We start from the raw sequence: 16745 nt of genomic DNA on the forward strand, positions 1-16745 counted from the left end.
TTTGCCGCCGATGATATCAAAAAACAACATGCATAGCATAGCGTCTGCTTCTTCACCATCGCTCGAATTGCATAGGAGGTCGCTTGCGTCGTACATATTTGAACTGAGGAGGGATTCTTTCTGGAAAGAGAAAGAGATGGCGAGAGAGTTGGGTTTACTGTGGAGCACAAGGCGAGGGAATCACATTTTATTTTACTGTCTTTAATAGTACGGAGAAGAGGACGGGCCTCGAGTCAACCGTCTCGGGTACAGCAGCAGCAGCAGCAGTGTCCAGCTGATCTGCCGAGTCAATCGAAAGGTTTCTTGCATCATGATGATGTCTGCTTGTTGAGTTCGTGCCCTGTATGCCAGTCTATTGATGTATTATTCCATACTCTACTCCGTAGAGTAAGTGCGTATTCGTCATCCATACGTGAAAGGCACTCCCGATATGCTTCATCCCATCTCTCCGTTCTCTCGTTCCTTCTCAAGATGATTATACCTCATGGTACAGCAGGTAATTGAGGCGGGCGGATAACCTCTCATCCACACGACTGGAGCCAAGTCTTTATGTCATTTCCCTTCTCAACATACTATGTTTCTTGCCGAAACGTTTTCCTCGTGGCGGCCACGAGGATTCCGGCGCCCTTGATCCCGCCGTCATGGCAAGGGCTCAGGACAATTCTCACCGGCAGAGGCGACTGTGATTCCGGCCCGCCCGCAGAGTATTCTAGCTTCACGATCTTGTCCAAAAAGTCTTGTGTGTCGGCGAGGTAATCTTGGAAATGGGAGATGCAGCCACCCGTGTAACCGACACCTAGCTCCATACTAGGAGGAATGCCTTGCTTCCGCTGCTGGTGGTGGTGATCGTGTTGGTGGTTTTCGTCTTGATGATGATGGTGGTGGCCCTTTGGGACAGGAGGTGGTACGTCTTCTGCCAATTTTAAGAGGGCGAAGGTGGCGGCTGCGACGATGCCTGCGGCACGGATTTCGATTGCTTTTGCGATGTGGTAGAGGGCTGCTGCGATTGTTGGTGTCCATTGGAAGGGGGTGGATGGTCCCGTTCCTGCTTCTATCTCTCCTACTGGGAACTGCTTTTCCAGCATCGACTGTAGAGGGGACGGGTCGGAAGGATTGTCATCGGCAGGTTTAAAGTGGCTCAGAAACGTCGTCGTCAGCGCGTACCTCGTGAGCAAGCCTTCTGGTAATGAGGATTCGTCGAAGCCAAGAACGGTACGGAGGTAGTCAACTAGAACGAGGCGACCCAGCTCGCCGAGATAGCGGCCGGCCGTCATGTATTCCAGGGGCTGGAAGCCAGCAATCTCGCCCGGTCCGACGAGGGCTTCGTCGAGGGCTGTGTCCCATGCTGTGATGAAGCCCAGTTCGCGTAGGGGTGGAGCCGTACCGCGGATGCTCCATTCCGTGTTCACGGCGATACGAATGTGGCCAGCGGGTTCGCCAGGGAGGGTACTCACGGCTTCGGGCCATTTCCCGGGGCCTAGGGCGGTGAGAGGAAGGGAAATGGTGGCATTGCAGCCTGTACCGACGATGAGGCCCATGCTTGCCTTTTTGATAATGAGGGACGGTGACTTGGATTCAGACTTTGATTTTGTCTTGGGACTGGACTTGAACTCGTCAAATAGATAGATGAAGGTGATTAGTGTTGAGACGGAGTCGTTTGATATAGCGGCGGCGTGGATGGGGGGCAGAGGGCTGCTGTGGATTCCGTTGGATTGGGCATTGCGAGCTTTGTCGTAGCCCCTGATGAGCAAAGGACCTAGCGTTGCGTAGCCTTTTATACTGAAGCCTTTGCCCATTGTCATGATTTGCGCTTCGGCAATAGAACGCTGAATCATGGGGAAGCTGAAAGTGATACCCATGGGAATGGACTCATCATCATCGGGCAGGAGGGACTCCTTGCGGGCATTGCGGACGACGGATGCAATACGGGCGCCAATCCAATCGAAGAGGAGCTGGGGATCCCCTTTGGCATCTGCTTTGACACGATCGTCTATGGGCCATGCTTCCTCTTTGAGTTTGAGGGTTGATGAGGATGAGGTTCCATTGGGCTTGGGCTTGGATGAGGTTGTCTTGTTGGTGTCTGTGGAGTATTTGCGCCCGAGCTCGACGAGGCCTACCCTCAGATTCGTTCCGCCGCTGACGTGGAGGTTAGCGATTTGATTCATTCTTCAGAGAAGCCTTGCAACATGGCGAGATGCGCATTGAGGGAGACGGTTGGAAGAGCTTGTTTGGGGAGGGCGCAGGCAACGTACATGTCGATGGCCAAGTGTCTATAATGCGTCGTTAGCTCCAGTATCAAAGATGGCAAACAACACACCAATTTCATCACAACTTTCCACTACTCCGGGTAATTTGAAAGGGTTCTCTAAAAGAGATGACTGGCATCTCAGGAAGTTGGGCGGAGTCGAGAAAGAATCGAGGGGTTAAAGGAGGGAACCATCATACCTTCCACGACCTTCCTGGCTGACATGTCGTAAGATGGACTCTGAGATGGGCGTGGAGAGGAACTGATCCTGGGCGTGAAGAGCGAGGTCTTTGAAATTGGACAAGAAGAGGCTGGACAGTGTATGAATCTTGTGGGCATCGACCTGGAGGGGCTGCAGGAAGTGCTGCAGGGTAGAGCCGGGATCCATGTCGTTTGTGCTCAGACGCGGGGGTCGGTGGTGAGGCGTGAGTGAGGCGCGAGGCGACGAGGCGATGAGGCTGTTTCCTACGTTTGTGTGTCTGTATAATGATCTGTAGTTTTGTCTACTGTCTATGTCACTCTGCAGCCCTTGCTTTGCTTCGCCGGGTCAAAGGCCGGTTGCTTTGCTGGACGGGTGTTCGTTTGCGGATTAGGTAGGTATGCTCGCTGGGGTGGCTGAGATAAAGCTTTACAGGCAGAGACTGGAAAATGGCTTCGTTGTCGGAAATAAAGAAATCTAAAAGTTGAATCTGACGTTTGAAGTTGCGCAATGTGTGGAAAAGGAGATGGGAGAATGACAATATGGAGCATTGAGTATGGAGCAGGGCACGTTACACTCAGCTGAGATGCGCCTGCTCCATCATCCACACCTGATGTCCTTGCCGTTGTAGCTCAGCCCAGAACAGGAAGGGGAGAGGTCCTCTCCTCAGTGGAAACTTGAAAGCAACAGCGGGCCACTGAGTCACTTCCTCCAGATAGGTACATATGACATGAAGCTGCACGGGTACTTTACTCAGGTACCGTTATCACCTCATACTTGCTTGACATATTTCGTACATTCAGCATTTCTTCTTGTGGTTTCTACTAATAAGTGAGAGCTTTTTTACTGTTCAGTCGACACAAATAAGGTCTGATGAGGTCTGATGAGGTCAGATGGGTAGGTACAGTCGAGGGGCAGAAGTACCTCGCACTGTTACATCAGCGCCAATGGACCCTCCCGCACCTGACGAGGGAATGCAACAGCTGATAAGATAAGGCAGTGAGGAGCTGACGGGACGGGAGGTTCGCCAGGAACAGGAAGCCCCCCGCTGTTGCCCGTTGATGCTGATGGCGTGCCGCTGGACGCGGAGCTTACAAGGTGGAGATATAAGAGTACTTTGGAATTACGCTACACTTCACTGTAATCTCATGTACTCTGATAATCTCGTCCAGCGTTTCCCTATCCAGCTAGCGTCGACGTTCCACCAACGTCCGCTCCGTCGTTGCTAAGGGTCTCTCTGTAGAGATCCTAGACTCTTATTGGCTGAAGAGTGCATTGTGCATTGCGCGCATCCTGCGTCTCTGTCGCAATCTCACAGACACTCACACACCAGTGCCAGTGCCAGTGCACCACCACCACCACCACCCCTCGCGACGTGATCCTGTCATTACTAAACTTTGCTTCGGGGGGACCTCTCGAACATCTGCAGCTCCTCTTCTCCAAATGGGGGCGCATCGAGGCTGTTCAGAACACCGCTCCGTCTACCGTCAACAGCGCCAAGAAGAAGCTCGATCCCAATCTACTATCGACCCGACGACTACGACTACGACTACGACTACTCCCGCATCCAAAACTCCTTCTCCGTACCGATACCCCGAGTCCGAATACCCCGTTGTCATGGACGAAAAGCGAGACTATTACGGATACCGCACATCGACACCTCCTCCCTATCCGGCCATGTCTGCGCGGATGACCCGGAGAAGGGGCATCTTGCCCGCCCTGGCTATGGCTGTCTTGTTCGCCTACTCTCTGTGGAATTACCTGCGCCATCCCTTGAGCAGCAGCACTAGCAGCAGCAATACTCGCATCGTGCCTCAGGAGCCGCCGGTCGAGGTTGCCAAGAGCTTGGTGCCTTTGGAGGCGCACATTATGAGCAAGTGTCCGGATGCGAGGGTACGCAATACTCCGTGTCGAGATGACATTTCTATGATTGAGGAGAGGATGCTAATGCCATACGTGTTTAGGACTGCTTGAGAGATTTGGTTCTGCCTACCATGGTCAAGTCCCTCGACAAGGTCAACTTTACCCTTTCATATATCGGCACGTAAGTAACGACCCTCCTTCTGGGCTCTGCAGTGGCCGACGACACTGACTGACGATGCCACTATCCAGACCGACCGAAAATGACGGCGTAGATTGCAAGCACGGCCCTGCTGAGTGTATGTTTGCTCTTGCATAAAACACAAACCGCACTACATGTGAATGCTAACCTCGACGACAGGCATGGGAAACATTATTGAGCTTTGCGCCATCCATCTCTACCCCGATCCCAAGATCAACCTCGGATTCACCATGTGTCTTACCCGCGAATACAGTGCCATCCCTGACCGTACTCTGGTCGAGGACTGCGCTCTGGAACACGCCATTGACATCAAGGCCCTTGACGACTGTGCTACCCAGGACGATGGTGGCTTCGGCGTCGGTATGCTGCGTGACAGCGTCCGCCGGAGCAAGGATGTAAGTCTCACCCACATTTCCCTCCTATCTAAGGTAATCTATGTCTAATCAACTGTATAGGCTGGCGTCACCAAGAGCTGCACCGTCCGTCTCAACGAGGAGATTTACTGCATTCGGGACGGCGGCGAGTGGAAGGACTGTCCACACGGTACCGGCCCTAACGATCTTGTCATCGCTATTGAGAAGCTGTACCGTTCTGCTTAGACTTCTTGAGGGGCTCGTACACCTCTGTCCATAGCTCGCTGGCTTCGCCAAGTGTGTAACTTAGTGCAATACCATCCATACCCGCCTCCTCATCTCCCTTCATGATCTCGAGCGTCTCCACGATGCTGTCGAGACCAACCGCCTTGCCGACCGCCTGCGTCGCGCCGGCCTCCAGCTGCACGTGTACAATGTGAATGTGGAAGTGGTAGTACGTCGGCTGGTAGTGGACGTAGAGCTTGAGCTGGTCGATCTCGATGTCGGGGTACTGCTTCACCGTCGCAGCCAGCAACTTGGCCTTCATGTGCTGCAGCCAGGGGATGTGCTTCTTGCGGAGGTCGCGCAGGGACCAGATGTCGCGGCGCTCGACGAGAGCCAGCAGGTGGAGGCCCTCGATCGTCTTACGGTCCCAGTTGAGGTCCGGGATGAGCAGGAACCCTTCGTCGCCTTGGGTTCCGAGCTGGGTGCGGTAGATTACGTCTTCGACTTCGGTGCGGCCTTCGATGATGTTGAAGACCCAGTCCAGCCGGCCGTCGCCGCGCTTGCGTTGCATGTAGGGGCGGATGTGGGAGGCGTAGAGCTCTGGCGTCTCTGTGACGAAGCGGACGCCTTGTTTGCTGTATTTTTTAATGTGGGCGGCGGTGCAGGGGTAGATTAGGTTTATTTTGAGGTCGGCGAGGGAGGTGTCGGTGGAGGTGGAGGAGGTGTTGGCGAGGTACCAGTGGTAGATGTCGTTTGCGCCTAGGTTCGTGATGGAGGAGAGGGTTGTTGGGGTTGCGGCTAGGTAGGAGGGGTCGGCTGGGAAGGGGGCGCGTTCGAGGATTAGGAGGGCTGGGTTGGAGTCGATTGTTCCTAGAAGAGAGGTGCGGCGGCCTGCTTGGTCTGGTGAGGGTATCGTCAGTGCTGGAGCCCGGGACTTGGTGGTGGCGGTGTGGCTAGATCATACCTTGGTTGAGGACACGATCGAGCTTGAATTTAGGAATTAACGCCTCGGCGTTTGCTTTAACGTCTGCCATGGTGTCGATTGGGAGTTTGAGCGGAACCTTCGAAATTTGATTGTACCTTATCGTGAGGTGAGGAAGTTTACGCAGCGGGCTGGACGGGACGGGAGTTGACGATGGAAAAAAATGGCGGGATTGGCACCCGGGTTGATGTGGCCGAGTGGCAGGAGTACTCCATACACCGCAGCAGGTCCTGACCCCGCGACGGGCTACCCCGCGGTGGGGCACCAGCTCCTGCCATTGCCGCCGATGCTCGTCGTCCGTCGTCCCTGCCTCCGTCCAGTGTCAAGATTCGGGAGGAAGTTGCAGAATATCCGTACCCTGATAGGTTTGATGATGTCGGGACTCAATTCTTTCCAGTCATCTCATCACTCCATGATCACTTCATCCTTTCGACATACGATGTTTGCTGCACTCGGCTCTCTGAGCGGCACACTGCGAAACCAACAGCTAACACAGATCCATACATGCCACGAAAATCAGACATGTTTGTCAACAAGATACGATGACGTACGGCTGCATACTATGTTTTATCGTTTCTGTTTTGTCCAGGTATTCAGATACCACATCTGAGATGTACTCAGTGTCAAGGCTGACGTGTAAATCCAGGTGCCACAGCCTGCTTGACCCGGAATCGAAGATTGAAGCACGGCCCGTCCTAAGCCGCTCCGGAGCTCAAGTCTATCCGACTCCTTTCCCAAGCCCCGTCCCGGGCCTGAATTCAACACAGCCGTAGACAGTGGTGGAGACGACACATCAAAATCAATCATCGGGCGAAGACCTTCGATGACTTTGAGGTACAGTGTCATCTTGCACTGACCACGTAGTACTTCGTTTGATGAATTCGAACAGATTGCGATCGAGAAAGGAGGACAGGACAAGCCATATCGCCGCGGTTTCGGCGTTTTCGCCTCGGGAAATTCGCGCCTTACTCTCGGCGGCGACGGCGCAGCGCGACGAAACAGCACAAATCGCTCGCCGGCTTGTCAACCTCCCACACTATTCAAGGCGCACTGCTTGGCGGTTTGATGATGTGTAACCCGGCAATATTCGCGCAACGAGCGCGATTACTGCGTTCAACATTGTTGATTATGACAGTGACGATGCGTCGAATTACCTCCACAGCGGCAGAAGGACCGCAGCACTGAGACCACCGATACCCGCAAGAACAGAGTTCAGGGTCGAAAGACGAGAGCCATTAGCGGAGCAATCCACCCCAGCGCGGGCCTGTCCGCCGCCAATGGCTGCATCGTGAGAGTCTATCGACCGGAGGGTCGGCGTTGCAAACCCGCCGAACTCTATTCGCCCGCTCCGGTTGCAACTCCCCGGCCTCTGGATCACGACTCAAACACTTTTGGTTCCCAGGTCGTGGCATTGTCGATTAAACGACAAGTGTCCTCCACCAACATGCATAGGCTTCGGGGAATTGTTCAAAAGTGCGTCGCGGCTTGGAAAGGCGCCCGAGAGCAATTACAAGCACCCCCGCAAGAGTTGAATGACACCGCAGGCAGGCAGGCAGCACAATGCGAGCGAGAGACATTTTTGCGGCGGCCAAATTTGATGTCTCAGACCTTAGCCACTGGGTGTACTCGTATGCCAGCCACTTCCCACGCACCATCAGCCCTAGTGTAGCTGGGAAACACCAGGCACTTTACACAGAAGCTAAGCCTATCGCGAAAGGTTTTCTGTCTCTGTAAAGTCCTTGGTACAATCGCTGCCTATGTGAGTAGGTAGCTATGCGATTTGGGCCGTAGATGCGCGTCCCAACCAACAGTTTCAAATAGGACAGGCATTTCCAACCAACCGCTGCGGGCAAAGATCCTTCGTTTCGTGCCGCTATCCGTACCAACTAATGTACTTCATAACCGGGGGGAGACACACCAAGTAGCGTCGATAAGTGGCCAAACATTGAGGGGCCCCAAGTACGAATACCTTAGTTGGACTCGTCCTAAAGGTTACGAGCACCTCGCGCATCTCTATCCAATACCCCTGGCGCTGTATCCGGACCAATGTACATGTCGACCCGCCCAACCCCATACCATCGTAATCATCCTCTTAAAAGCCAGCTTTTGATCATCTTTTCGTCCACATCTCTCATATTCCCCTGCTCACTCTTGTTGCTAGCGTTTCCAATGCCCAGCGTTCTGGGTTGACAAGAAGCCGCCACGATACTACTAAAAATCGAAAGGCCGTCGGCCATTAGCCATTGAGATCATCGCTAGAGATCATTCGAGACGGTGGGAATTCACCGAGTTGTTCCACAGCTCCACACGCATCTCCCTTCTCTACCTCTCCACCCTGCAACAACTCCGGAATCTTACTCTATCCTTGACACAGGCTCGAACTAGACTCGACTTGAGTCTTGGACGTCTTTTCGAAGTACAAATTGGACGTTGTCCCCTCGTTCTCGTCCCACCTACCCAGAGTCACCCCCATATCCCAAATCATACGACGTCAACCACTGTCAACATGGCGACCAAAGAGGAGGTGCCTATCCCCGAACCAAGAGGTCTCCCCTTCTTAGGACACATTGCCGAGTTCAATCCTGAGAATCCATTGAACGACCTACATCGTTTGGCTGATACATATGGTAAGCCCATCCACTTTCTTTAAAGGCGTGTCTCAAGTTTGCTAAAACCATACTTCCAGGCGAGGTTTACCGGCTACGCATGCCAGGAATGACTGTAGTCTTCGTATCCACAAACGCCCTTGTCAACGAAGTGTGCGATGAGACTCGCTTCCAAAAGTCCTTGAACAATGTCCTTCGCGTAAGAAAGACCAAGAGTCCCCCGGACAGCAAGCAAGGCTAATGGTCCTTACAGGAAGTCAGACACATCGCCAACGATGGTCTCTTCACCGTAAGAATCCCCTCTATACCCACAGCAACATTCTTGCTAACGAACTTCCAGGCCAAACCAGAGGAACCCAACTGGGGCATCGCGCACAGAATCCTTATCCCAGCTTTCGGTCCCGTCACCATCCGCGGCATGTTTGACGAGATGGCCGACGTTGCCTCCCAAATGGCCATGAAATGGGCCCGCCACGGAAGCCAGACCCCGATTCGTGTCACTGACGACTTCACTCGGCTGACCCTCGACACAATTGCCCTCTGCTCAATGGACTTCCGCTTCAACTCGTACTACCGCGAGGAACTCCACCCCTTCATCAACGCCATGGGCGACGCTCTCACAGAATGCGGCAACAGGGACAAGAGACCAGCCTTTGCCAACTACTTCTTCCGGAGCACGGAGCAAAAGTTCTTTGCCGACATTGAGCTGTTACGTAAAACGGCCAGAGAAGTTCTTGAATCACGCAAGGCAAACCCATCGGACAGAAAGGACCTGTTGTCTGCGATGCTGAACGGCGTGGACCCTAAGACGGGCCAGAAGATGACCGATGCCAGCATCATTGATAACCTGATTACGTTTCTTATTGCCGGCCATGAGACAACCTCCGGCATGCTGTCTTTTGCATTCTTCGAGCTTCTGCGCCAACCAGCGGCATACCGAAAAGCCCAGCAGGAAGTTGACGATGTCATTGGGCAAGCCCCCATCACGATAGACCACCTTTCAAAGCTGCCTTATCTAAATGCCGTAAGTCTCGACAGCTCTATACACGATCCGTTAAGACAATCACACTGACATTCCGACCTGCTAGGTTCTCCGCGAGACTCTCCGTCTTTGCGCCACGATTCCGGCTTTTGCCGTTGAAGCTAAGGAAGACACCCTCATCGGCGGCAAATACCCAGTCAAGAAGGGCGAATCCATAGCCTGCCTGCTCGGCAAATCTCAACTTGACCCAATCGTCTACGGCGACGATGCCGGCGAGTTCAAGCCCGAGAGAATGCTGGACGAAAACTTTGAGCGAACCCAGAAGGAATTCCCGAATTCGTGGAAACCCTTTGGCAACGGTATGCGCGCTTGTATCGGCCGACCATTCGCCTGGCAAGAGGCTCTGCTCGCCACAGCCATGCTGCTGCAAAACTTCAATTTTACCATGGATGACCCGAATTACCAGCTCAAGATCTCCGAGTCCCTAACAATCAAGCCAAAAGATTTCTATATGCGCGCGACTCTGCGGCGCGGCATGAGTCCCACAGAGCTGGAGCACAAACTCGCGGGCAGGGGACCGATTAAGACCAAGCTGGCTGATCGGCCCTCCCCATCAGCTCAGGCGAACGGTGAACAGACCAACGGAAACAAGGCCTCCGCACGAAGCGGGAGACCCATTAGCATCTATTATGGCTCCAACAGTGGCACCTGTGAGGCCCTCGCCCAGCGCCTTGCGACCGACGCGAGTTCCCACGGATTCGATGCCACGGTCGTCGAGCCTCTTGATACCGCCCGCGAAAATCTCGTCAAAAATCAGCCCGTGTTCATCATCACTGCTTCATACGAAGGCCAGCCACCAGATAACGCAGCCCATTTCGTCGCCTGGCTCGAGAGCCTGAAGGACCAGGAGCTGCAGGATGTCCCCTATGCCGTCTTTGGCTGTGGTCACCATGACTGGGTGCAAACTTTCCACCGCATCCCACATCTGGTTGATACCACCATGGAGGAGCATGGAGGCAGCAGGCTCGTTCCCATGGGTCTTACCGACGCAGCCGAGCGAGACATGTTTTCCGACTTTGAAGTCTGGGAAGACGAAATCCTGTGGCCGGCTCTTGCTGAAAAGTACGAAGTGAACGAGGCACAGGACGGCAGTGGCTTGCAATCCGGCCTCGCCGTGCAGATCTCCAACCCGCGCACATCTACGCTGCGGTCCGATGTCCAGGAGGCTGTCGTTATGGAGGAGAAGATGCTGACTTCGCCTGGTGAACCCGAGAAGAGACACATGGATATCCAGCTCCCGTCAAATATGACGTACAGGTCGGGAGACTATCTCGCGGTGTTGCCCCTGAACCCACGTAGCAATGTCGAGAGAGTATTTAGGAGGTTCCAGCTAGCGTGGGATGCGTGCCTCACCATCTCTGGCGATAAGAGGACTGCCTTGCCAGTCAACCAGACGATTTCTGCCTTGGATATTCTCAGCGCGTATGTGGAGCTCGCGCAGCCAGCGACGAAGCGGAATATTCTGTCTCTGATGGAAGCGACCCAAGATGATGACACCATCAAGAAGCTGGGGCAGCTCGCCGGCGATGAGTATCAAGAGGAAATCACCCAAAAGCGGGTTACCGTCCTAGATCTCCTGGAGAGATTCCCGTCCATCGCGCTGCCTATCGGCGCGTTTCTCGCCATGCTCCCTCCCATGCGTGTTCGCCAATAGTATGTTCTCTCTGATTCTCTCTTCCGAAACACATATCAGCTAACTTCTTGATCCCTTCAGCTCAATCTCATCCTCTCCACTTCGCAATCCCTCTCAAGCAACTCTAACCTACTCCGTTCTCGACTCGCCATCCTTATCGGGCCAAGGTCGCCACGTCGGCGTAGCAACAAGCTACCTCGCCGCTCTCAAGAAGGGCGACAAGCTGCATGTCGCCGTCCGGCCCTCACACGCCGCATTCCACCTGCCTCGCGACCCGGAAAACACCCCGCTAATTCTCGTCGCCGCTGGGTCCGGCATCGCACCCTTCCGCGGTTTCGTACAAGAGCGCGCGGCGATGCTGGCTGCGGGACGGACGCTTGCGCCTGCTTTGCTGTTCTACGGATGCCGAAGACCGGGCGCAGATGATTTGTACCGCGAGGAGTTCGATGCCTGGGAGAAGATGGGTGCTGTTTCTGTTCGGAGGGCGTATTCTCGCGCTACTTCGCAAGGGGAAGGGGAAGGACAGGGTGGAGGTTGTCGGTATGTGCAGGACAGAATGTACCGCGACAAGAAGGATGTATCGGAGCTGTGGGCTCGCGGGGCCAAGTTGTTTGTGTGCGGAACGAGGAGTGTGGGGAAGGCGGTCGAGGAGGCTTGCGTGAGGGTCATTCTGGAGTCTGCGAAGGAGGGCAAGGGTGAGGGACTCGCTGAGTTGAGGGATTTGGAATATGAAGGGGCGAAGAAGTGGTTTGAGGGGATTCGGAATGAGAGGTATGCTACGGATGTATTTGACTAAAGGGGTTCCTTGATGGGTAGGGACTTGATTTGATGGGCTGGAAGGGGTTTGTGTTGAGTTTAGGATACCACTCCCCTCTGAGTGTTTGAAATCACATTTACGTTTAAACCTTAGAACAAACAGGCATGTCTCATTACTGCACGAGCCAATAATTGGGGGTTTTATCATTGCCCGTTATTTCGTGATGGTTCCTTGTGAGGATACAAGTCTTTGGGTACATACTCATTACTGGTAGTTATCAGGCATGAACGGATCCAATCTAGCCTGAGGATTTACATGACAATGACCACCCAAGATTCAGCAATCTGAAGACATGTCTGTCTAGCAAATCTTTCCAATGCCAGTCTGAAGTTCAGAAACTAACCTTCCAACAGGTCAAGGCTCAGATGAAGACTCAACCAAAATGTCCACCTGCTCCATCATCCATACAGCAAGAAGGGGTACGAGACCAGCCACTTCCCCCTTTTTAAAGAAACAATCTTTCTTCAATCAAACAGAAATCTCCTCACGTTATCCTCCCCCAGATCCCACGTCCCCGTCAAAGGGTTCTTATCCATCGCCTTGGCAATCAACGCCCCCTGCTCGTCAACACACGCAGATCGATGCTGCAGCCGCCACCACTGCTCCTCGGGCGTGCCCTCCCTCGAGTTCGAAATCTCCAACATCTTGTTCCTCATCATCAGCGCGTAGAAAAACCGGCTGTCCCACAGCCCGTCGCGCCGCGGGTTCTCCCGCAGCAGCCGGATCGCCTCGTTGCGCAGCTCCGGCACCCGGCACCGCGTCCCCGCGAGGAACAGAGGCCAGGTGGGACCCATGTCCATGGTGAAGATCTCGCCGGGTAAGGAGGAGCGCTTTTGGTAGTCGAGCAGACCGGCGGAGAGCTGGATGACTTCGCGGAAGCGCGGGGTGAGGCGGGCCACGCGCTCGTAGCTGCAGCCGAGGGGGGACTCGAGGCAGTTGGAGAGGGTGAGGTATTGGGCGCGGAGGTGCGCTGCTTGGCTGTAGGATCTCTCGTCCGAGGTCTTGGTCTTGCGGGCGGCGGTCCAGAGGGGTGCGAAGCCGGTTGCCCATCGTGCTAGGGCGTCTCTGAAGTCTTGCCAGCGCGAGGCGGTGTCCTCGGCTCCCGTAGCCGCAGATGAGGACGAGGACGGCTTGTTGACGGCACCGGTCCTGAGGCGCTCGCTTTCTTCTAGTTGTCTGCGGATGCGCTCGTTGCACTCGGAGAGGAAGTCCTCGCTCAACCCTAGCTGGGTCACGCGGCAGACAATGTCGGAGGAGTGCGTCACGTAGTGCTGCGTCACGTCCCACCACCGACGAGCTTCCTGGAGACTACTAAAGATGGCGGGCATCTTGTGAATCGCGCACTTCCTACCCGGTCCACCCTGGCAACACCACGACTCGGACGAGTACGAGTCCTTCTTCTCTTCCGTGACAAGATCGCCCTCTACCTTCACGGGGCGCCTCTCCCGCCTTCGAAGCACACCGCAAGACCAAGATTGCTGGATAAGCCGCTGAAACACATGCAGCGCCTCCGTCTCGACGGCCTCGGCGCCAATAATGCTCTTATCCCGGCTCTTATCCTCCTCGCACCGGCGCAGCAGCTCATCCATCATCGTCTGCCCGCTATTGATAAGCGCAAACGCCGCCTTACGATCACCGTGGAGCACCTCGAAGCAGACAAAGAGCAGGCAGCAGACGATGGCGGCCCGGAGACTGCTGCTGCTGTTGGTCTCGTCGCGGGGCGCAGCGACGGCCTTGTGGACCTCGCGGATGGCGCGGCCGTAGTACGAGAGGGCGAGGCCGTAGTGGGGCCCGTTTGCGCCGAGCTGGGCGGGCGTGGTCGGCTTCAGGCTGTGGTGGAGGGCTTTACCGATGCCGCCGACGGCCATGGCGGCGTACCGGACCGAGGCGTGCTGGTGGCTCATCTGCGGGATGGTCTCGGCCCATAGCTGCTCGTCGAAGAAGCCGCCGCCGAGGCGGTAGCGGCGGGAGAGCCAGTAGTCAAAGTATTGGCGTTCAAAGACGTTGACGAAGAGGTTCTCTGTGGGTTCGAGTGGTAGGCTGATGTCGATAAGTTGAGATTGCGATCTGGGGCGGGCGTTTGCGACGAGCGGCTTCTTCTTGGAGACGCGAGCGACGGAGGAGGAGGAGGATGATGATGATTTTGTTGAGGATGATGATGCTGTCTTGTTGGTGTTATCTGCGTCGTCTGAGCTAGGGGGCGAGGCCGAAGAGCTATTGGGAGAGTCGTATCCTTCACAGAACCCTCGCCATTTCACGCATCGCTGGCATGAGGGCTTCACTTCATCGCACTTTACGTGTCGGCGCCTGGGACCACAAGGCGTGAGAAGCTATTCCTGCATTCTCTCTATCTCTCTCACTCCGAGGAGGAATACTCACTTGCCTGTGATGATGTTTTGATTAGCTACTATTAGAATATAGAAGAGAAGTCTTTCAAAACATGGACTATGGTGAGACCGGCTTACAAGTAATGCATCCCGTCCGGACCTTGTTGGCACTCGCCCGAGTCGCCCGTGGCCTTTTCTGTAAAGCAAACGTGAGAATCTGCGGCCTGTCATTGTTGCCTCCATTCCTGCTACAAATCAGAAAATCAAAAAATGTCAGCGCCCGATGTCCTGTCCTCTCTCGTTTGCCACCAACCAGATCTGTGTGTTCGCCGCCCTGCATGTCGGGATGGGGGTGGGATCATACTTGGGGGCCGTTGGGTGTCCCGCTGGTTCGGTCCATGCCACACCAGGTGTCTGGGGCATCAGGAAGTTGATTTGGGTTCCGCCGTAGGTGCACGCAGACGAAGTCATTGTGGTTCGTTTTGTTCCTACTTTTCGAGAATAGAGAAGAAGAGATTTGCGAATCTTGGAAATTTGCTTTTGGTAGGGCGAAACTCCCGTCTTTAAGAGTGAATTCCATACTATTAACAAGAACTTTCCAAGGGAAAAGAAGAGGTTTGGGGGCCGGAAATGGCCCCCAACACATATTACAACAAGGTTGAAAATTGTCCCTCTTCCATGTACCACAAGGACTTGCGCACCACCACCACCCCCATTCCTTCGCGTCTTTCGATTTGATCAGCCTTCTCGGAGTCAGATTCCCAAACAAGAGAAGCGCCCGTTAAGGCGGCACGATCAGAGACCTTGGATTGGGTGCAGCCGGCGCTACTTCTGACGCCAGGGGATAGCAAAGGGACCACCAAGGGTGGGAAAGGGGGGTAACCACAGCCGAGTTACTGGCACACGGGACACACCCGGGATCCCGTCCAGAAGCCAACTGCCAGCCTTACCCGCCCTGCCTAATTCAAACATACCCACTTAGTCCGAGGTCCTACTGACGTGCCTGTCCAACGTCGTCCGAGAAGTGCGAGGACTGGACCGGGGGGAAAGAGACATTGTATGCAACCTGCATATCAAGTGTGTGTCTGGGGATCAGTCGTGAACTCTCTCACTGGTTCGCCTGTCAGCATAGAGGTGTGGTCTGTACGCCACACCCTCCCTGCGTTGGAGCCAAAGATTCGATGGCGAGTCTACCGCGATCTTGGGTGGTCGATGACGACGGTGAGGCCTCTGGAGAAGTCTATGTCGATGTGCCACGATGATTCACACTCAGCCCTAAAGAGCGGACTCTATGATGTCCGCTGCAGGCGGTGCAGCGTCTCTTATGCAGGAGTCCAGGAGAAGATACTGCCATTGCGAACCAATCTCGAGATCGCATCATAACTCTCATCATGTGAGGTGTCTGCTACGCCTTCATTCTTCGTACCATCCTAGGCAGCGTTGTCATCGCGACTACCAATAGACGTTTCAGAAAGACATAGATGAGTCGAGGTGACGGAAGCTCATGATACCCTTCTGCCTTGTCAGTCATGAGCATGTACTTTACGACCGAAGAAGATTGGTTGGAAAGAGAGTCTCGTTATTGATTCCAAAGAAATAACCCGACGTCACTGCATACGTCTCAGCCAATCGTGATCTTCACCAGCGGGACTTTCTCGCAAAAACAAGAGCGCTCTAGGGACCCTGCCTGGCCTGCCACGCATTCGCGATCTTGGCGACGCCGTTCGCAGAGTTCTTGTGCGACACCAGACCTACTGTACCCTGAGCATCCGGGACCTTGGCGACTGATCTACAGGCGACTATCGATTGAAGACGGATACCTATCTCAACGGCTGCCAGTCGCTCGATGAGGATATTCTTCCAACCTCGCCTGGCAGATCATACCCACCCAGCATCCCAATCAATAGCGATCCAAAGGCGCCTGACAGGTACACACACATATATGAATGCAGCCCAGGTAATAGGATCGGGTAACACATCCAACACTTCCAATGCAGAGCTTCCTTGGCCTTGATCACAAAGTTCCTTAGAATCTCAAGAATCAGGACCAACATGGCGAGCCAGGGTCTCTTCGAAACCGCGAAACCCCTTGCAATCCCACCATGCGTGGTAAGGCTAGTCAAAAAGTCACTCCCACCACAGCACAACCGGAACGATAATAAGCTCTAGCAGGGGAGGGGGGGGTTTAATGTACGGGCCAAAAAAGCAAATCAGCAACAGCGCAAAAGTGCGTTGTACCGGAACGGCCGAGACT

General features: G+C 54.5%; 5 protein-coding genes across 5 annotated transcripts; 2 read left to right on the plus strand and 3 right to left on the minus strand.

Moving 5' to 3' along the window:
- Nucleotides 1–572: 572 nt before the first annotated feature.
- Nucleotides 573–2633, minus strand: CPAR01_04457 (hexokinase-1; the record flags this gene model as incomplete). Its single annotated transcript, XM_060488738.1, has 3 exons — nt 573–2136; nt 2253–2270; nt 2446–2633. 3 exons carry the CDS (start codon nt 2631–2633, stop codon nt 573–575), a joined length of 1770 nt encoding a protein of 589 aa, XP_060352944.1.
- A 1254-nt stretch (nt 2634–3887) lies between these two features.
- CPAR01_04458 (uncharacterized protein) lies at nt 3888–4949 on the plus strand (the record flags this gene model as incomplete). Its single annotated transcript, XM_060488739.1, has 4 exons — nt 3888–4337; nt 4409–4488; nt 4557–4603; nt 4666–4949. 4 exons carry the CDS (start codon nt 3888–3890, stop codon nt 4947–4949), a joined length of 861 nt encoding a protein of 286 aa, XP_060352945.1.
- A 127-nt stretch (nt 4950–5076) lies between these two features.
- CPAR01_04459 (scavenger mRNA decapping enzyme) lies at nt 5077–6118 on the minus strand (the record flags this gene model as incomplete). Its single annotated transcript, XM_060488740.1, has 2 exons — nt 5077–5984; nt 6049–6118. 2 exons carry the CDS (start codon nt 6116–6118, stop codon nt 5077–5079), a joined length of 978 nt encoding a protein of 325 aa, XP_060352946.1.
- Nucleotides 6119–8572: 2454 nt separating this feature from the next.
- CPAR01_04460 (bifunctional P-450/NADPH-P450 reductase) lies at nt 8573–12143 on the plus strand (the record flags this gene model as incomplete). Its single annotated transcript, XM_060488741.1, has 6 exons — nt 8573–8693; nt 8753–8871; nt 8926–8961; nt 9013–9696; nt 9761–11367; nt 11429–12143. 6 exons carry the CDS (start codon nt 8573–8575, stop codon nt 12141–12143), a joined length of 3282 nt encoding a protein of 1093 aa, XP_060352947.1.
- A 485-nt stretch (nt 12144–12628) lies between these two features.
- On the minus strand, nt 12629–14962 carry CPAR01_04461 (uncharacterized protein; the record flags this gene model as incomplete). Its single annotated transcript, XM_060488742.1, has 4 exons — nt 12629–14378; nt 14544–14571; nt 14630–14736; nt 14805–14962. The coding sequence occupies 4 exons, from the start codon at nt 14960–14962 to the stop codon at nt 12629–12631; spliced, it is 2043 nt and encodes a 680-aa protein (XP_060352948.1).
- Nucleotides 14963–16745: the final 1783 nt, after the last annotated feature.

The sequence above is a fragment of the Colletotrichum paranaense genome (genome assembly GCF_030867605.1).
Source record: "Colletotrichum paranaense strain IMI 384185 chromosome Unknown Scaffold_3.1, whole genome shotgun sequence".
Classification (NCBI taxonomy): Eukaryota; Fungi; Ascomycota; class Sordariomycetes; order Glomerellales; family Glomerellaceae; genus Colletotrichum; species Colletotrichum paranaense.